Source organism: Echiichthys vipera, assembly GCF_963691815.1.
Source record: "Echiichthys vipera genome assembly, chromosome: 10".
NCBI classification, from domain to species: Eukaryota; Metazoa; Chordata; class Actinopteri; order Perciformes; family Trachinidae; genus Echiichthys; species Echiichthys vipera.
In genome coordinates, this window is record NC_139835.1 from 6,007,721 (window position 1) to 6,029,817 (window position 22,097).

At 41.7% G+C, this 22,097-nt stretch overlaps 1 protein-coding gene across 1 annotated transcript; it reads right to left on the bottom strand.

Moving 5' to 3' along the window:
- Positions 1-1,453: 1,453 nt before the first annotated feature.
- Positions 1,454-20,157, bottom strand: wdr75 (WD repeat domain 75). The gene is made up of 21 exons (XM_083921502.1): positions 20,057-20,157; positions 19,634-19,763; positions 18,672-18,737; positions 18,323-18,422; positions 17,432-17,556; positions 17,070-17,140; positions 16,701-16,817; positions 16,157-16,245; positions 13,881-14,039; positions 13,578-13,637; positions 13,182-13,297; positions 12,712-12,887; positions 11,652-11,809; positions 9,558-9,738; positions 6,472-6,566; positions 6,266-6,361; positions 5,249-5,418; positions 3,715-3,774; positions 3,178-3,318; positions 2,942-3,033; positions 1,454-2,634 (listed from the first exon to the last, which is right to left on the bottom strand). Exons 1-21 carry the CDS (start codon positions 20,140-20,142, stop codon positions 2,415-2,417), a joined length of 2,508 nt encoding a protein of 835 aa, XP_083777628.1. The 5' UTR covers positions 20,143-20,157; the 3' UTR covers positions 1,454-2,414.
- Positions 20,158-22,097: the final 1,940 nt, after the last annotated feature.

The window sequence follows — 22,097 nt, forward strand, 5'->3', positions numbered from 1 at the left end:
AGTGCCTTCTATATGCCAAAAGGTGTGCTAAAGTGCCCTCTAGGAGTAACGTGTGCTAAAGTGCCCTCTAGGAGCCAAAACATGTGCTAAAGTGTCCTCTAGGAGCCAAAACATGTGCTAAAGTGCCCTCTAGGAGCCAAAACATGTGCTTAAGTGCCCTCTAGGAGCGAAAACGTGTGCGAAAGTGCCCTCTAGGAAGCCAAAATGCCTGCTGAAGTGCCTTCTTCAGGGGTGAGGATGTGGCTTTATGTGCCTTCTTTTTCCGTATGCACAACTGTATTTTTTCTAGTCCTTATTCTAACTACAGATATGTGAAATTACATTTTTACTAGTTATGCCATTTGCTGATGTCCGTAATGACATTTTTTTACAAGTCAAAATGTATTATGGGATATTCAAAATGACATTATGGGTATCTATAATGGGTTTCATTTTGGATAGATAAATAGCCATGATAAGGAGACACTTGTAATGTCAGCATCAAACATTTTGAATACTTAATATTTAAAGTAAAAATATAAAATGAATACAGACAAGTCATTCAAGTCATAAGTCTTTAACTTCCAAGTCAAGTCTCATTTTCCGTCAAGTCAAGTTGCAAGTCATCCAAAAGTCCACACCTCTGGTACATACATGAACAATCAGACATGATTCAGTGTGAACAGAAGCGGCAGGTAAACAGCGTATGACTGGATATGGATGTGTAGGGTGATCCAGTGTGATCACCAGATCCTGACAGGACACGATGGCTCCGTCAGCGGCAGTGTGAGGCTTTGGGCCCGAGCACCTGACAGAGAAAGGAACTGAAAAACGCTGAGATGAACGTGTGCAGTCTCATCCAACCCTGAGAACAAAACGTGACCTTCTTCTGTGACTGCTTACTCAGGACTTTGACGTTTGTTACTCAAGAGTCTGCTGAGTGTGACCTGACTTTACCGCACCAATAATGTGACAAACCAAGCAGCCCATATATGACATGGCACAGGTTGGATTTCAAGGCTGTCATTAAAACAATATATAATCAATACAGATTTCGGTCCTTTTTAACTTTCATTTTGGCTCATTTCTTACTCCTAATTCTTTCTGAAAGCAACAGTCCAAGTGGAAATGTGTCGCAGTTCACCTGCTTATATAACAGCGTGAGAATCATCATCTACACTTGTGACCTCAGCAGTTACAACACTGAGAACGGCAGAGTTTGGACTCAGGAACACGCTGCTGTTGTGTAAAAAGGTGATGGAGGAGGCAGATGGCGTTAAGAAAGCTTATATTTTTATTCAATTTGTAGAAGTATAGAAAAATGTGTAATTGCACATATACAGTATGTGCATGAAAACAGTGCCTATAGAAAGTTTTCAGCCGCCCTTGGACTTTTTCTGGTTTTCACAGTGGATCTGATCCTTTTTTTTTTTACACACTGACCAACAAAAACAAAAGCACCTTTATGTGCCAGTTTTAAAAGAACAACTCTACAAATGGATCCAAACAAATGATAGCATAAGTATTCAATCCCTTTACTATGACTTAATTAAAAAAAAAGCATTACTGGTGCAGCCAGCTGTTGAAATGATTGTGTTTAATCAAGGCACGGCAACTAAACATGCATTTTTAGTCCAGGGTAGAAAGATTGTGGAATAACTCAGTTTATGTGAAAATGAAATTAAGAATTGCTGCAAAAATAAATAAAAGTATAACCTCATCATCAACACTGAGGTCGGAGACTAAAAGGGTGGGAACCACTGAAGAAAAAGAAAGACTTCAGCCAAATCTAAATTCATGTAATTCAAAAACACTGAAATGAGATAAGAGAAGCTTCTCTTCTCTTCAGAATCCAAAATTGAGCTTTTAAATCATCATCCTAAACTCCATATCAGCAAAAACACACCATCTCCTGCATTAAGCCTGGTGGAGGCACCACCCGTCTCTGCAGCAGCAACTGGGAGGCTTGTGAAGTCAGCAAGGAACAGAAAGTGATCTGCTAGCACTGGATTGACCATCACAAACGTTGACTGTTTCCCAAAAGAGTTCAAATTGCTAATAAATGTTGAAGTCCTACAGAGCTCCTGTGCATCGCAAACATAGTGTTGGCCTATATGAAGTGTGAGGAGGAGAAAAGGGAAGTCTTGCATGGTGCAAATGTGCTGATGAAGCCCTGGAAATGCAGAGAAATACAGAGGATACCCTGCTGCAGTCTGCAAGAGAACTGACTTGGGAACAGATTTGTTTTCCTACTAAACAAAGCTGCCAAATACTTATGCAACCAAATATGTTTCGCAATTGCAGACTTGTTTACACTTTATCATGTTTCTTTTTTTCTTCCCAGAAGAAATCATTCTGATTTGAAACAATAAAACTGTTGTGAAAACTTTCTCTAGGCACTGGATCTGTGCGAGTGTCTTTGTCCAGGGTCACGTTCACGAGGGCAGGAGGCCTGCGAGCCAGCTGTGGTCCAGCTTCTTCACCCTCCTCAGTTCCCTGGCCTGGGCTTTTGTGAGAGCGGGGGCTGCACACTCTGCCGCCTGGCCTCCCAGAGACGCCTGCTCTGGTCTCGGGATGGAGGATTCCATTTCCCCCTCTGAATCCTCTTCCTCTTTATCGCTTTCCATTTCCTCTTCTGCTTGTTTATTTTCCTCCCTGAGGCCACAAATGGGAACAAAAAAAAAAACATTACAGTGACTCCGCAGATTTTCAGAGACAAGGGAGTCTACATTTTCCCATGTGCACATTTTTGTCTGAAGTTGCTGAATCATGCGAAGCCTGGATTCCAGCGTTGTTTTGCCAAGTCACACTGACATTATCAGAAAGTCACATTTCCTCATTTACCAATATTAATATACTAACAAGGCACAAAACAACATTATGACTGTATTAGTTTCTCAGTTTTATTTGCTGGTACTTAAGAATATTTGGATATTCAGAGCAGCTTTAGTGAACTACTGACCTGGGGTCGGTGATGGAGATGAGCAGAGACTTCACAAACATGGAGCAGAGGAAAGAGGTGGCGGGCAACACGTGGGCCGGGGTCTGCAGAAGCTGTCCAGATAGAAAAAACAGCTTAATGTACAACAATCACACCTAAAACACAAAGATCTGACAATCTTATAGGTCACTGTCCCAAAATGTGAAACGCACAAACACAAAGTTGAAATACTTCATGCAGGTGAATGAACCACCGACCTCTTTGATAGCAGCGGAGCCCTGTGGCAGAGCTGTCCTCTCTGCAGACAGGCTGCTCGGTGTGTCTGGACTTTCCTGTTGCCGGTGTTTCCCCAGCAACAGGTAGAACGGTGTCATGGCGACGCTGTCATCGATTACAAGCTTGAAGGGGGGAAGATATTACAATGTCACAAACAGGAATACCCCTTTTGTCTTTAAGAAAGACAGTGAAGATGAGGGGGAAAAAAGGGAGGATATGTGGAGTCTCTGTGTTCTCTCTCTCCCTAATTAAAAGAGAACATGGAGTTGGAAACAAAGTCTACATGGATCCACAGATGGCTCGCATGTTGGACAGTTTCCGTAACCTCCTGCCAGTTGCTCGAACTTTAGTTGAGCTAATGAACTGGCTCTGCACCATAACCTTATGTTCATTCCAGAAGAAACCATGTGAAGCAAGCCCTGATGCAGGCATGTGCTCAGTGTGGAGCATCCTGAGGTTCTGAGTAGCAGGCCAAAAATGGGTGAAACTCTTTGATGCTGGGCTGAGCAGCGCTGTACCTGTTTGCTGGACGCCATCAGTCTCTCTTCTTCAGCCTTGGTGGTGAACGTCATGAGGTCCTGCAGAGGAGAGTCCACATCAGCCAAAAATAATAATAATAATAATAATAATAGCACATAGAACGCTTCACTGCTAAAGTGTAGTTTGTTTGACCAGTGTGAGTGCAACTGTACCTCCTTAACGTTTAGGGGAGGTGGACATTTGTAAAGCACGTTTGCACATGTATGAGCATGCGCAAGTGCATTAGCAAGAAGCCGACAGCTGTCCTGATGTCTGTTTATATGCGTCTGTTTCCTGCAACATTTAAAAACATGTGCCCAACGGTTCGCGGTAGTTTGATGACGAGGTGAAGTGTTTGCTGCAGATTTTGACGGATGAAATGTTCAAAAATAGTCAGACAAAACTAAATCCCAGAGGGGTGATGACGTATAAGCAATATGCATTCGTGCCGCGGCCCAGATCATTTCAAGTAAGTTGAGTACAAACGGGCCAGTACCGCGGGGGAAGAGGGAGGGGGGGCAATCACCCTAAAGCACGGAGTATGGTACAAATGGACAGTGAGTGCGCCCTAAAAACTGATATGTCATAAAATTGTCAAGTTTTAAAGGTAAACCGATTAAAATAAACTTTTTTGTGTATAAAAACATAAATTAATGAATATTATTGGTAAGGATCTTTTTCCTTTTTTTTTTAAAGTAAGTAAAAGACCATTGAAAGTGGGATTACACTCAAATAAAAACAAGAAAGGCTCTCTTGTAACTGACAAGGTATGATAATAGCCATGAAATCCATGTCCCATGTGGACGTTACTCAGAAGTCATACATGGATGTCGTTTTATTCTCTGTACTGATTCATAACACTTGATGCTATCATTATACAACAGAATACCATCAGCTGTGTAGGAGGAAAATAAACCTGTAAACTGCCTCAACCAGTCACTGAAAACCAGTCCTGCCTGTATACATCTTTTCTTCATCAACATTTCTTATGTTCTTATCTTAGTTGTCATTTAAACAGAAAATACCTTAAAGCTACAGTCGCAAGTCTGGCAGATCCTGTTGACTCGAAATTTTGAATGTTTACAACTCTCTGGCCACTCCCCCTCTACCAGGAGCTCCTCCGCCCCCTCCAATCGAGTGCTCGTCAGTGCGTGTGCACCAGATTCCTGTGAACGTGCCCGTCTCTTCTCTCATCAATAAACAGCATGGAGCTCATGCTACATGGAGGTAGACTGGCTAACTTACTCATAGCAACTGCTAACGTCATTTAGTGTATGCCTGGCTTGAGGCTTGTGATATTCGAACATACTTGGGGGGGGGGGGACTGTGAACCGCGTTCAGTAGAGAGGATGATACGGGCGCGATGGATTTTTGCAAAATAAACAGGCTCTAGGTGCACATAGAGCCGCGTTTTTTTTTCTTAAACCAGATTGATTTATGTTGTTTTATCGGATCAGAGTGTTGGCTTCAGTGCATATGATCAAACAAATGTTGCTGACTGGGACTTTAAAGTGAGGGTTTCCCTGAGTTTACCATGTACTGCGTGAGAAAGTACAGCTGGGAGTGGTTGAGCCACTGGCTGCTCTCCTCACAGCTCTCCAGCATCTCCTCCCTCGGAGCAAAAACTGCACGAGTCACCTTCCCCGAGCACACGGCCTTCTGGGAAAACACAGGCCGAGGCTCGCTGGGCTTAAACACAAATACTGAAAACAGAAAACAGAGAAAATTCAGCAAAACTCATGACCATAGTATTGATTTCTACACTTCCACTAAAACAAAAAACTAATGATCCACCTTGTTCTGTTTCTGCATAAACGTATTTTTCACGAGTACATTAATAATATGATTTCTTTTAATTTTGTGAACACAAAGAACCTGTATTTTGGTTTAAAAAAATCATTTTGAAGAGCTTGTGACTGAAGAGGATCCTTCACTTTTTCTCTAGCCCAACCATGAGGCTGACAGTTATGGTTTTAAGTGAAATTATTATAAAAGCTATTGGACGGATTGCCATGAGTTGTACGCACATTCATGTTCCCTTAGTAATAACTTTGTGGATTTCTTGACATTTCCTCCAACGCCTCCATCAGGTTCCTCGAATGGCCTCTTGAGGCTGAAGAGTCAGTCCTCATAGGCTCATGTTAAAATGCCCAACCTCTGTCCATATTGTTATACAGGTTATTGTTATGACCTGCAAAACTAATGATATTCAAATCTATTAGTTAATGTAAATTGATACTAGCATTGCTGTTAACTCTTAGTCTTGTTGAAATATTTAGCTCTAAAATATTTATCTGACATTTTGTACAATGCACAGGTCGAACTGTGTCTTGTGGAGGTGAAGCACTGAATTTCTGAAGCTGTGTGTTATGAAGCACATGCAGCAGACCTATGTAAATGTGTGTCTTTCTCAGATCTCATCTGTAGGACTACCTGTGACACCAGATTTGTGTTAGGATGTGTCATGAACCCAGGTATCCTGTTCAGAAACTGAGTTTAAATGTGATTTACGACAACATGGAAATGCTAAAACTCAGCTTTAAAGCTTACAGTCGGTGGATCCAGCCTGACAGCAGAAGGCAGCCATGTTCTCAGTGAGGGGGTCAGCAAGCAGCAGGCTAACGTCCATTGAGGTGCTCCACTCCACTGCCAGGGAGGACGTAAGGTGGAATTAGATAAACTCAAATCATTTTCAACAAATGCATTCAGTTGAACATTTGAATTTCTCACATGTAATCTAATACATGCAGCCTTACATGAGCAGGTGAGGAGGTTCCAGCAGCAGAGCAGGTTGTTGGCGGTGGTTCCCAGCAGATACTTGGAACAGCTTAATCGCCCAAAACAAAGATCCCTGGTGGAGAAAGAAAAACTCTTTTTTACCCCCTGTGATCAAAAAGAATCCCATGTCCAGCACCCGACCAACCAGCTTCTAACACCACACATATTTCACAGGATTAGCTGTTGAGGAGTTTTCCGCTTTGGAGGCTTCAGATTGGAACACGCCAGCAGGGTCTGAACACCCACCAAGAACCAAACATGCAGAAAACGTGTGTCTGGCAGATCAATCAATAATGGCTTCAAAGTGCATTCATATGCTAAAATATTCTTGACTTCTCTTGAGTCAAAATATGGTTTTGTAAGGCAAACTGTGTCTACTTAAAACCTCTGCAAGAGCGCCAGGTTGCATGTAAAGAGTCCAGAGTTGGTGAGGCTGGAGGTCACGTGATTGACCCAGCTCCACACATCCATAGGTGGCAGTTATGTAAGGGGTACCAGGCAGCTGTCAAAATATCTGGCCATTAACGTTTTCCTGTTTCCCTCCCTCCAACTTTGAAATCTTATTAAGCACAAATTCCCTTTCAACTCCCAAATGACACGAGAAATGTTCGTTTGAAGAGGCTTTCTGCGTATGATTGAGTTTTTGGAAGAGCTCACTGGTTACGATTGGTACTGTAGTACTAATGACAAGTTTACATTTGAATCAAAGAACAGAAATACAGTTCTGCACGCACCCACTAATTACCAAGAAGCTTTCTTCGGTTGGGATGCCTTTAATAGATTTCTTGACAGTTTAATGTTTCAGTCGGCTCGTTCCTTCCTTTGTCTTAAAAATATGCTTAAAGCTGACTGGGCTTTTATTTCAGAAAAGTGGTACAGAAACTAAGTAGTTTGGTGTCCTCACTGACCCGAGGGCCCCTTCTTCAGCGTGGGGGGGGGGGGGGGGGAGGGGGCATCGGCCAATATTTCTAAAACTCGAGCAAAGTTGCGAAACTGCAGCCCTTGTTCTGCTGGCTGACAGGCAGCACTTCTTTTTCTCAGGGGCTTTCATCCCCCATCTGCTGTGAGGAACAACACTCTGGACTCCTGCCAGTGTAGTTAAAAAGGTCATTTAACTGTTCAAAGACGTCCACTGCTGAGGCACCCCGATAGCAGCCAAACTCTTAAATAGCCAGTTGCTTAGTGAACATGTCAGTCGGATGTCCTTTTTTTCTGAATGTGAGCCCGAGTGTGTGAACGTTGACAGTACAGCGGCTCTGCCACCAATATTAACATAGTAAATCTACAGTACACACAATTGTCTTTTGCTGAGCCCCTACAAATGTTTCTGTGCCCCCTTTGCTAAAGCAGTTCTGAGTTTGATGTGACTTCTTTATCACTCAGTCAGTCACTTTTATGCCTTTAAAGTGTAATGCCGGTGCAAAATCATCCCATGGTTTTTTCGGCACTTACATACATCAAATAAGCCATCGAGGCAGTTTTTTTTGTAGAACAACTATTAACGGAGAAATCTGGGAGAGCCGCTAACAGTCCGGATGTGGCCAACACTAATTAGGTCGGGGTAGTACGGTGAAGGCATTAAAACAGCTTCTCTACAAGGCACGTTTTTTTTCTAAAACAGAATGATTTATGTTGTTCTATCGGAGCATAGTGTCAGTTTCAGTGAATATGACCAAACAAATGTTGCCGACTGGGACTTTTTCTAATAAATACTTAATTGCCCCTGTAGGATGTTGTCATACAGCTATAAGCTTTAACCCATTAAGACCTCAGTCTGACTGGAAAAACACCCTCTAAAACCTCAGCATTGTTTCAAAACAACCTCCCAAAACATGAGGGTTTTTCTGAAAAACTGCACAGAATGTCAACGTTGTCAACAATATATACTGGGTCATGGTGGGATTCATTGTCAATAATGCTCACAGTTCAACTTTATTTTCTGTCAATTCTTCTGAATGGAGGGGTGGAACAATTTATTTAAATTTCTTCCCCCTTTCCGCCTTCTTCATGTGTATTTCAGCAGATCGCGTTGCATTTCAGTCAGCCAGTTCATCCAAATGACAGTTCATCCAAAACAGGCAGACATCGCATCAGGTCTTAAAGTAGAAGCGTGTTCACGTCACATTCGGTCTAAATGGGGCAATGTTGTTGTCCTAGCATCGGTGTCGAAACACTGAATCACAAAATTAAAAACAGTACAGCATGAGGCATTAGTAAAACTACATATATTTGTGAAACTTTTGACAAAAATACGGATTTTGCAATGCATACTGGTACTGAATATTTGAAACGATTTTCAATACTCAATCATCGGTACTGTCTCTTCTCTCCAACAGCGAGTTAATGCGCACAACGCTGCAGTGTCCACAGTCTCACCTGCTCTCACTCCCTCTTCTCATCACTCGCCTCATTAACTCTGGTTGAATATAATTTTTGGGGGGTTTGTTACGGTGTCAGCTCAGGAAAGATGGCAAGTTCAGAACTTCCACGACTAGTTTTGGTTGACAAAGAAAAAAGTAGGAGTTCTGGGAGGAAATACTTTGAGGCACATGAACGAGGAGAGGCAAAAGAAACAAGCATGCACATATCTCTGAGAAGAAAATATGCTATTAAAGCTAGAAAATCCAATATCATGACAACACATTTGTAACCCATTTTGAAACATTTGCCTTCAGGAGGAAGTGAAGAAGCGGAGAGAAGGGAAGTAAATTTGGTCTTTTCATTGGATTTTTGTAGCAAGAAAATATAAAATAACACCAGCCTATGCGCTTATAATCTGGTTACTGTGCTGCATGTTTACTGGGCCTGTTATCCTTTCCATCCACACTGATTTTAACTGAATACAAGGCCTTGATGTCCCTGGATCTAGTCTGTACTTCTGTCATGTCAGTTTGTACAAATCTTAACAGACGCTAGCTGCTTGTTCACAACAACTAAAGGTGTTTTTTTTATAAAGATTTCACGTTACTTTTGTCTCACTCATTGTGTGTAAGCTGAGTATAAGTCTTTAAAAAGTTGCATCAAAATGTTTAGTTACAGGTAGAAATATCTTCTACGCTCTGACCTGATAGCTTTTGGCGGCTGGGACAGAGTTGTCAGGAGCTCCCAGGACACCGGGCTCCACACAGTAACCACCTCCTGAAAGCTGACGGCCAGCAGAGAACCATCTGCTGAGAAGCAGCAGCACTCAGGCACCAGGCCGTGATAAGATCCGACGAAATCACACGACCAGGAAGGACCTTCATCTGATGGCGCATTCAAGAGGAAAGAGAGAGGGTGAGAAGTAGCGCATTAGTCAGCTCAAACCTAACACTCAATTCAAAAACATGGTTGAACAAGGCATCGTCACTGATGAAGGGACAAACATTATGTCAGGAGATGTTTCTGGAAGAATTTTAAATGTTAAACATTTAACTTCCAAGGGGTCATTTTGGTCCATTTGGCCTGGTAGTTATATACACTTATTTTTATCGTCCAGAACTTGATAGACTATCCACTGTGGCTATACCACTGCTGTACTAGCATTTCTTTTAAATAACCAAGGTACTTCAAGAAAATCCTTTATTTTGTGGAAAAAAAAGCAATGATCAAAATTAAGAACAGTTCCAGATCCCTCCCAGTAATTGGTGTTAATCTGGCACCTGGGGACAATTGACTTCATTGTTGGACACACCCTATTTATCTGCAGCTCTCCTGGTTACTTTGTAAGATGGAAGCTGCTCTAAGGAGACTGAAACCCTGAGACAGCAGGTTGTCCAGATGAAGGCCAAAGGGACGACCCTCTCAGCCATCAGAGAGAGGTTGGGTGTTCACAGTCTGCGATATCAAGAAGATTGGAATTTTACAAGGACACAGATTTATTTGGGTCTGATGGAAACATTATGTTGGGCGTAGGACTGGGGAAAGACTGAACCCAACGTGTGCAAAGAAGTCAGTTCCATTTGGAGGAGGAAGTGTCTTTTCTGCAGCAGGAGTTGGGCCTCTTGTCCAGCTACATGGCAGGGTGAATGCAAATGTTTATGTGAACCTCCTTCACCAACATGCAACACCTCCACTGCAACTGTCTCCCAATCAGCTGCAACTTTCATGCAAGACAATGTCCCCTGTCCCACTGTAAAACAGGTGAAGCAGTTCCTTGAAGCTAAGAATACTGAAACAATGAAATGCCCAGAGTCCAGATCTAAACCCCATAGAGAATCTCTGGAAAATCCTTAGAGACAAAGTAATGTGTAAGAAACCCACTCCAGTTAGTGAACTGTGGAAGAGACTGAGTCAGAATGGACCAAGATCAAAGCAGAGCAGTGTGAGAAACTAGTGATGTCCTGTGGGCGCAGATGTGCTGAAGTCATTCAAAGCTGTGGCCTCTACACTTCCTGTTCATTTTTGAATCCTAGAGAAGAAGACATTGTTGAAATCTTCTCTTCTGACACAATTAACACTGTTCTCTAATTTTGATCACTGTTTCATAAAATAAAGGTTTTTGTTGAAGTGCCTTGGTTAAAAAAACAAACATGCTATCGTCATGTTGTATGCTTGAGATGACATTGCGTTATGTGTCCGTTATGTGCACTCAGAAATGAGCATATCTCAAAAACTAGAAAGGGCACAAAGTTCAAATACAAAATGTTAAGAAATACTTTGCGTATGTGTCTACATTTAGAAATATTTTGGATCAATATGTTTTGCTTTTTTTTTAGTAAAATGTGATGATGAAAAAAGTAATAATTTAGTATTTTTTTCAAGTTTCAATTTGTTTTATTAATTATTATGTTTTAATGACTTATATTACCTTGTAGCTTTTAGTTCAAATTTTAGAGATATAAAGCATTTGAAGATACTTGAAGAAATGACATGACAATAAGCAAAAATACCATGGTGGGCAATGGCGGACCATTTCTATTGCAGAGCTCAAAGGGTTAATAATGGAAGAAAAGCCTAAGCTTCTCTGCTTAAAGACAGCTTTTAAAAACAGCTTCAGTTACAGGTGAACTACTGGCTATGCATGAGCATCAATCAGAATCAGAATTAGAAGTAAAAGGCTACAGCGACAGAAAGGACAGCAAGTTAAAAGGGCATGGTAATATTTCCACACTTCAACAGAGCAGCCAAACTCTACGAAGAATGCACGGTCAGAAAGTGAGCTAGACTGACTGCTTACCCTCTGTGTGGGCCGGTGCGGCCAGCTGCCAAGCTTTGAAGTGTCCGTCCTTGCTGGTGGAGACCAGCATGGTGGTCTGGCTGTCGGTGCCATGGCAAAAGCACATGGCTGTAATCCGGGCCTCGTGGGGGGCCGAGATGGTCGTGTTCAGCACAAAACTGCAGGTGATACAGTAAGCATGTTACAGGATTGTGGTAAGAAAGAAAAAAAAGGAAACGTGTGGTTGTATGCCTCCACCAACCAGTCACAGTTTACACCCAAACTGTCAGAGTCACATAATATATGTAGTGAAAACTTTGAAGGAATTTAATAAAAAGGTATTAAAGTGTAATTCTGGCATAAAATCATCCCATGGTCTTTTTTGGCACTTAACATACATCAAATAAGCCATTGAGACAGTTTTCTGTGTAGGGACTCTTCTCATGCTGCTGCAGAGGTTTGGTGTTATTTTGAGAAGTATTAGTGGTTAAAAAAGACGTTTGAATGCCTTCCCCGTACTGCCCAGAGCTAATCAGAGTTAGCGATTCTCTCAGCTTCCTCCGTTAAAAGTTCATACACGAAAAAAAAGCTGTCTCGATGGCTTATTTGATGTAAGTGCTGAAAAAAAGACAATGGGATGACAGTAAGCCAAATTGCACTTTAGTTGTGTTTATCTTGTCTGTTTCATCTTCAGATCCAAACAATCAGCACAGGTACAACATTAGTGTCACCAATTCAGTATCTGACCAAATGTCTCCCCTTCTGTTCCTGAGTTATAAAACATTATGTCACAGTGACGTTGACCTTTGGGATATCAAATTGATCCTTTTAGATATTTGTGTGAAATGTTTCTGGAACTCTTGCGTTATGGCCAAAAAGGGCATTTTGTGAGATCACTGTGACAAATCAGTTCACCCTTAGGTCCCAGTGGCACTTTTTGGCAGTTTTTCAAGCCTTTATTATATAGGACAGACAGGAAATAGGGTGAGAGAGAGGGGGAGACCTGCAGCAAAGGGCCGCAGGTCGGAGTCAAACCCAACATCAGTCTATAGAAATATCATCTGTAGTTTAACGTATATACCTCTGTGTTTGTTCGTCAAATGCCCACAGTTTCATGTTCAGCTCCAGCTCCGAGACTTTCTGTTTTCTTTCTTCCACTGTGGCCAGCCAGTTGCCAGAGGCATCAAAGGCGGCCACAACCACCTCAAACTGCTCCAGACCCGACTCGTAGATGTACTCCTGCTGCACTATGTCCAGCTGCGGGAAACACAGAAGATGACAGACCTCAGAATGTGGTTTTTAAGGATAAGAATTCCTACCAAGGGGACGCTATTGTTACGTGAGTCTGTGGATCAGAACAGATGTGTATCTGAACCTTCTGTTTTATGTTTGTAATCCAATTGCGTAGCTCCAAGTACTAATAACCAAATTCATGCAATTTCAAGTGCAGAAATAGCATTATGTACATGAAAGCCTCGAAAAATGATCCACAAACTAACTTGGTGTGGCTTATGTGTGCTACCTTTGGCTCAGATAATCAAGAGTGCTTACGTTGAACAGCAGTTTGTCTCTTTGGAGGGAGTAAAACTGCAGGTGGCCTGGTTTCCCGTTCAGCACCAGAGATCTGCTGCGTGGGTCCACCATCAGGTCTGTCCTGAGGCCGTCTCCTGCCACAGGACAAAAAAAGAATGAAAATCATGTGGGTTTTTTTTCCTATATCATACGAAGAAAGAAAGGTTTGATGTGAGCATCAGAAATTGAGTATATTTTTTTAATTTCTGCACATGATACAGAATGATGACACAAGTTCTTTGACAGTGAGACATGCATCGTCTTCCTATAATGGGCGAGATCTTCCTTTGAAGCAAGATTGTTATTTATGCTTTCGGTGCGTAGAGCATGTTTATGATGGATCTACGTGCTGTTGCAGCTATAGCCTCCACTCACCTTGGACAAGGCCCTGAATGACAGCCGACACTTTAACACAACTCTGGATGATCGTTATCTCTAAAACAAGAAGAGACACAAATCAGTGAGTGTTGCCTTTTTCAACTCTTTCAGTCAAGGACACAGAAGTGAGCTCTAAAGAGCAAAATGATCAGTCAAATGTAAAGCTTGCAGGGTTCAAATGCACCATAGTGCATTGATGCTGTAATACCACTACTGGCCAGTACATGCTGGCATGAAAAACGTCATAAAAACAACTAGAGTATGTCCACTGTAAAAATCGATTAGATTCCAGCTCCTTACTGTTGTCACTGTGAGAGGTGCAGAACAGTGCTCCATCAGGTGAGACAGTGATGTGTGTGATGGCAGATCCCAAGCGGGGCAGGAAGTCCCTCTGGCTCTCTTGGTTGTATCGCCACTGGACGAGCACAGACTCAATGCCTCCACTCAAAAGGTTGGTGCCTGGTAACACAAAGGGAAAAGACAGTAGAAAGGCAGGTATGCACTTTTCTTACAGGGAGACACTACAGCTGAAGAAGATAAAAATTTTAATTGATAGAACTTCCTTAGTTGATTTACATTAAGACAATAATTTTCTTCTATTAGAAATGTCTTGTTTAAATATTTAAATGAGGCATTATCTTTGTGAACATTAATGGTATGTCCACACAATTGAAAATGACCTTTTTTTTCCCTCGGTCGTTCTTAAAAAGTGTGTGGACTCGGCTCAAGAAATATGTGTAGAATCCTAATGCAAACACCGGAGAGTTTCTCTCCAAATCTGGAGACTTCCCAAATCCTCCTCCTTCCTAGAAAGAAATGTGTCACTGTTTCTGGTGTTAGTGGAGACTTTTGTGCTGTTTTGGACTTCCGTACCGTGCCCAAACAGGTTTTACGGGTAAAGCCTAGTTTGTTTGACCAGTGTGAGTGCAACCACTCCGCGCCTAGCTGCGGCCAGCTGGCCGTCCACGGCCCGTTTTGGAGAGGTGGGCTTTTGTAAAGCGTGTATGCACATGTACGAGCACGAGCGTGCACACGTGTACGAGCACGAGGCCTACAGCGGCTCTGACGTCATTTTATGTGCGCCTGTTCGGACATAAAAAAAAAAAAAAAAAGACTGACCATGCACGGACATTTAACGACAAGTGTTTTCTGCAGATTTTGTCGGATGAAAATATTCAAAAAAAAGTCGACAAGACGCACAAAAACTCAGAGGTCTATGGAAAGATTTGTAAACAAAGGGACTCGTCGCAATGACGTCGTCAATGCGTGTGACGTGTTACGGCGTGATGACGTATGGACAGGCAAGAAGCATTTGCACTGAGGCCCAGGTAGTGTGAGTACAAACGGGCCTGGGCCACGGGGGGAGAGGGGGGGGGGGACCAAGTACCCTAAAGCCCGGGACACGGTTCGGGCGGACAGTGCAAGTGCGCTCTTAGTGTCCTCAACGAGCAGAGGGTCCTGCTGGGAGCCTCTTCCCCGTCCCAAAGCACTTACTGTTTCACTACTTTTTGTGACCTTCTCAGAACTTTATTTATAAAAAGCGACTAGCGACCAATTTAGCGTCTTATTCAGAGCATCAACGAAAAGGGAGAAATATCTGGTCGGCCTTATTCATTCCCATGCATGTGGCTCAGAGTCCAGTTCAGTCTGTGGGTCAGTGTTTCTCTCCACATAGCAGCACTGTTGTTACAGTATGTGATGCCGAAGGGTTTAGGTGGGGTGATGACGGCATTGTTAAAGTAGGAGGTTTAACCATCTCAAATCTTCCCACTTCGAGACCCGGTCTCAAAAGATACTGTTTTCAGGCCCCGATAACGCCGGCTGTGTGTGGATGGTGGTTGTACAGTTACAGGAAAGCAAGTTTTCGTGTGGACGGGCACTAAGACAGGTTTAAAATTCTTATGAACAAACTCCTCTGTATAAAACAATCAATATAGATATGAATGAAACTGAAGTTTGGTGTAGCTGAAATTGTTGGCTCAGTGAGACAAAAATGTTAAATATGGTTTGTAAAATGCAAACATTTTGCAGTGAATAGGATAAAAATGATAACTAATAGATATCACAATGAAACTCCCCCCATAGATTACTCACATAACTTACTTTATCAATTAAAAGTGTTCTGGAATTGTAATGTTTAAATGAGGCATTATCTAATGCTAACTGTTGGTGAATTTAAGAGAAATCTGCAGACAAACTGACAAAGTGTGGTAAACTAAACACCTAAATGTGTATGTTGGATGTTTTCTTTCCACCAGTCTAAAAGAAGACATGCTATGGAAGCAAAAGATCCCAAAATCTCAAAATTTAAAAAAACCCCACTGGCGCATCTGAGAATCTAAAATAGCTTGATTGAGATGAATTATGCCTTCTGAAATTCTTCCCATTAATGCTTAATCTATAAGCTAGTTCTGTGTATTAGTTATTAAAAAAATGAATGAATGGAAACTAAATTATATCAAATGTCTTATCATTAAAAAATAAAATGAAGGGTAATAAATGATGACAAAATTTTTACGACCATGTCCGTCAAAACAACGCCAATGAGAAAGTCTAAGATCCCAACGTGTGCGTACCTTCTGGGGTGAAGCACAGTGAGCTTACGGCACTGTGGTGCCAGTGCAGGGTGCAGTATGTGTACTCCTTCTTGTGGTTGAAGTTTCTCCTGAAAGGAGAAACACCAATGCTAAATGCATACACTTTAGAAACAGACACTGCAGAGACCTAAAAGGAGCTTCACAAAATGAAAAATGGGAATAATTCAGGGAATATTGTGACAGGTACATTTGGAGAAGAGGTGTTGAGAAAAGGAGTTCACTGGTGCAGCTGTGCACTAGTGAGCGACAGATGTTTAGACTAAATAATATTTCTGATTACTACATGCTGTTGAACATGTTATGTCAAATGTCAAAAGAAATATAGTATGATGAAGATAATCTATTCTGTGGGTAACGGGGGCGGGACTAGATAAGCTTTTGCTTCTCCTGCTTTGCCTTTCGGCCTTGTGAATTATACGATTTAAACTAAGATGATGACTGATCTAACTGACACGCCCGAAATAAACAAATAAAGAAAGAACTGAGTGTTTATGTTTCAAGACCATGTTATTTCTATCCGCACCACAAGCGTATCTTGCCATCTTCATGTCCAGTGGCAATGCAGTCATCTTTTGGGTGACTGGCGGCACATGTGAATGTGTTCTTTCCTCCCTTCTTGTTGTCTTCTTTGAGAGAAAACCTGTTCAACGCACACAAGGACAGACACTCGGTTTTATGGAACATGCTGACTTTGTATGCAAATGTGGGTTTGTGAAAATCATGGGTTTTATGATTCATGTCGCATTTTGACAACTGTCAAAAATGTTGTTGTGGCATTTGCAGTCTAAAGCTGTGAATGGTTTGTGGTTTTACATGACTATTTGAAACAAAAATGTGTTAAGAGATCCTCTTTACATCCACACGTCATGAAGACTCTCACAGTGTGGCTCACCTGTATGACTTCTGCTTCTTAAAGAAGTAAACATCCAGATGCAGACCTTTAGCGGAAGCAATATATTCCCCCTGTGAGGAAGATAAGATTCAGTTAATAACGCATAACTGTAGAAAAGCTGACCAAGGATCTGTTTTCAAAACCTGTTCTCAAGAAAATGCTGGTGTGATTTCCCATCATCTAACATACAATATATGCTATTTAAAAGAGGAAATGAAAGCATAGCATGCTCTCATGGCCAAACAGCAATGTTGATGAAGTCAACATGTTTTCAGAGCAGTATCTGTCTGACATGCCAGCAAGAAGGGGGAATGAAAGTGTTCCTGATGGTGTGTTGGTGACAGTGGTGGTGATGTATGTACCCCTCTGCCGAAGACGATGGCTGCTGGGTTGGAGCTGACGTCGCTGAGCACAGCAGAAAGCTCTCGGGCCTCCACCAGCTGATCTCCACTCTTTGTAAGATCTACCGCAACCAGCTGAAACAACTCTGCACACACACATACACAACTGTGTCAAACTTCAGCCTGCTGCACATTCTTACCCAGTGACCTCTTACCCAAATTCTACTTCCCACACGTTAAAGCCCCCATGAGAATGATTTGACGTTTTCTGTGACTAGTGACTCCTAGTGGAAGCATAGAAAACAGACACTGTAAAAGACAGAAATACATGTGGATACTCCAACGTACATCCTGGCCTGGCCTGCTGACACTGGAATTAATTGGCTAAAGAAACACATGGATTGCACCAGTTTGCACCCATAGTCTAATTTGTTACAAACAATATGCAAATTGTGTGTCAATGTCAATATGCAGCTGAAGTGAAGGTTTCAGGATTAAGACTGAACTCACATTTGCCAAATCACACAGGGTGTCTAATGTGGGGTAAGGTACAGTTCACATTTGAACTGACGCTGGTATCTGCAATTTGGTACCAGTACCCAAGCAGGCCGCTTTCAGCTTGCCATTGCTCTAACTCAATGTGACTTAGACAAGCTGCAGGGGTGACATAATCTCTCTCTGTCTCTGCATGCATGTGTGTTGGAGCTGAACCCTGCTCTTTGTCAAACATACAGTGAAGTGTGCGCCTTAGAGCTCCCAGGTACCAAAATTTGGCAGATCGATTTAATGTGAGTTGGTACTCTGCAATACCGATGTAATTTGGAGTTTGGTACCCAACCGTCATCTAATGGATGCTGAGCCTGCTTAGGCATCACACCCAATGACCACAATCAGAAAAGTGGTCAAACCTACCAGATCTTTTGTCACTTAGAACTGGAGTGACAATAAAGATGACTCCTTCATGGTTTGCAGACGCGTAGATGGAAGAGATGGGGTATCCTATAACATAAGTCTGGAAAAAAAAACACAGAGCCGTCACACATGGCAGCCACATATCAGAAAACACAACACAGGCTCTTTCTCAAACTGATCTCAACCCACTAGTTCTTCACAAACAAACAAAAATGGGCTGTAAAAATAGATGGTAGCTTTATTGGAAATTGATTGATGTGTATAAGAAAAATTACTTTACTGCATCATGTCCTTGATTTTAAAGATTGTAAAAGACTGGAGCAAAAATTATCCAAGAATCAATCTGTACCTTAATAAGGATGCCATCAGTGAAGTCCCAAAGTCTGACAGTGCCATCTACTGAGCAAGAGTAGACCTGCAACAGAACAGGAATGCATCATCACAGGAGGAGTGAGAGGTAATAATAAAATCCTTATACAAACAGCATTTCAGTAAAGTAATGTATGAAGCAACCAAGAGGCAAATGTGCCAGGTGCAATGAATCATTGGATCTGAGAGCAAAACAGCTAAAACCCACAGTTTCATACTAACAACACCAGGGATAATGCCCAAAGAAAAAACATTTAAAATATACTGTAATGCATTTGAAAATGTTGTAACCAAACTCAGAGAAAGAAACAGATCTATACTTCATGTCAGAGCACAATCTATCCATCCAGGATTTGCTGGGGTTTGGAGATATTGGCATTTATGTATATGTAGCTGATCCCAATAAAGGACACTTGAGTCATGGTGCTCAGTGTGGCAATAACCTACATCCAAAAATACATTAAAAGCTATATAGATTTCTGAATATAACGTCACCTCTATTTGTCAGTAACCTAGGTAAGAAACAGTGTCCTCTTTCTGCATCAAGGTAAAGAGCTGAAGGGTAAACTTTGGTAAGAAAAAAAGTTTACGCTTACACTGCCAAAGACTGGGCAGTAACAATGCTTGGATTTAAAAAATACATTTCATTCAAAACTCAACTGTGTCTTTGTTTAAAAGTAAGAATACATGTCAAAATTATAGAGAAAATATTTTAACAAAGATAACATACAAAAATACAAACAGTGTGTGTCCACAGTGGTGGTTCAGGGGACCAACAGGGCCTTAATTAATACAATCCATGGTAATAAACACATGTACAGTATGCATACATTACTGTGAACACCCTTTAAGTTAACTTTTGTGTACTTGAGATGCTCCAAGTCAAGTTAACAGTACTTCTGTCCGAGCTGCAGTGTGTGTGGTGTGGTGAGCCGAGTGTACCTGCAGGTGGTTGGAGGGTTTGAGCAGCACACCCGTCACCAGGTCGGTGTGTCCCCGCAGGTCGTGGATACACTCCTCTGTGGAGGTGCTGAACACCTTCACACACTCTCCGGAGGCACACAGCAGGAACCTGCAGCGACACGAACCACAACTTTACATCAAAATTATCACTTGAATGACCAACGGCCTGCAATGTTCTGGTGTGTGTGCGTGTCATTTCAGATAGCAATACAGGACATTTCCAGTTTCGTTGGGACAAGTAAACAGCAGCAACACCAACATTTAAAGCTAGCTAGAAGTTTGATGCTAACGCTAACGGCTAGCACCGGCTTCAAGTCTCTGGCGAATAAAAACTTGTAGAAGCGCGAGACTCTCTTCCATCGAGTATGCACCATTCTCGGACTTAAACACACACACTCTCACCTTGAGTCTTTGGTTATGACGGGCTCCCTGTAGTTTATTTTACTGCCACCGCGGTGAACCACGCGGACATCCCCGTGTTCAACCATGTTTGTACTACATTCAACTTTCACCTCTGCTGTTTGTGTCGCTGCCACCGTTTACGTGCGCGTCACCGCCACCTGCTGGTCTGGAGTTTAGCGGTCACTATAAAACATAATATTAAGTACAGTCATTGTTCCTGCTGCTCAAACGCAAACGTACATCGCAGGCACACCGTTGATTTTACCTGCCCAGGGACTGCAGGTGCGAAAATAGCTTTTAACTAGAATCTGGTACAAATCCTCTTTTTACACTATGTAACCAATGCATTTTGTACATGGTCCCTGCAACAAATAGACGAACTAAACTAAACTATGTAAATAATCCTAAATATGTGTGCCATGGCAAAGCGTTTGAGAACCATGGCCTTTTCTGGTTTTGCCAGGGCAAACATATGGAAGCCCATTTCCACCAGCAAAACAAAAGAGAGATGAAAAGAAGCCTAAAAGAAAAGCTCAAGGTTGAATATGTAGAATATTTATTAAAAATATTTTTTTAAACAAATAATAATACACCCACGGGGCTTTTTGAAGGGTACAGAATGAAAGTATTGCTTTTCCATTAAAAACATATTTAGTCTGAAGTAATATTTTATTTTTTTTATTTTTTTTGATGGGTTTGACAATGACTTTCTTTCATGTTCTAAATCATTTTTAGTTAAGAGCTTGTTCATCGATTCCACAGCACTCACAGAAAGACTTCCAGTTGAAGACTGGCTAACGTTAAATACTGTTGTAACAATGCAATGGAGCAGGCCGACTGCTGACGCACTCAGCATCGAACCTGGCAACCCGACTGCTGGGATTATTTTTTGTTGTTGCGGCTACGATCTTGAGATACTAGATGGCGGTGTTCTGCTCATTCTCCATATTCAACCTTTAAGTGGAAATGTTGAGATAGAAAGTCATAATTGTGAGACAAAAAGTCGATGTGAGGGAGATGAATTTTGTGGACAGAGGGGATTTAAATTACAGAGGGAAAGTCGTAATCGTTTACATGAATTTAGGAGGCTATATCAGGACATAAATCTTTACTGCACTGTACAATACTATAATAACTGTAGTAGTAACTATATTACTGTTGCTGTAAGGTGCACAAGATAAAAACACAGCTACAGAGACAGATATTAACAAGGGTTCCAAGAGTTTTATCTTGGTCATTTTGTCTATATCCTACGCTTGTGTTTTCAATTAGAAATTCAATTGTTTTAGAGCGGCGAACTGAATTCAATTCTGACTTGACTTGAACTTGGGTGAATTATTATTTTTATTATTAACTATTACTGAGCTCTGAGAATGCAGGGCTACTTGTCGTTCCCAGAGTCTCCAAGCTCCTCTCCTGTGGAACCAAGTGTTATTCTGGAGGGAGACACCATCCCCATATTTAAGATTAAACTTAAAACTTTCCTCTTTGATAAGGCTTATAGTTAGGGCTTATGAGCCCTTGATTATGCTGCTATAGGCCTAGTCTGCCCGGGGATAATTCTGATCCTCTGAGCTTCTCTCCTCTCTGTCTGTATCATTCATGTCTCATCAATGCATGTTACTAATTCAACTTCTTCCCCGGAGTTGTTTGTGCTTTGTCGTCTCGCAGGTCTCTGCTGATCGTGGTGGTGCCTGCTGCCGTGGTCCTGCATGACGCTTCCTGCTGCTATTATCACTGTTACTCATATAAACTATCATTAGTTTATAAATTTTAACATTTGTAGCCATACAAACATCACTAACTGTCATTACCACTACTCACCATTGATCATATTTACCACCATAATTATTATCATTGTCATATTCTATCACCTTAGCTGTGCTTGGTTCTACTATTCTACTGTATTAACTGTTATAACATGTAAGTCATATTCACAGTACTCTAGATATTATTATAGTTACTCTTTGGTTGCTTGTATCACTGGAAGTGTGTCTGTCTCTCTGGCCTTGTCTCTCTCTGTCCATCTGTCCGTCTTTTC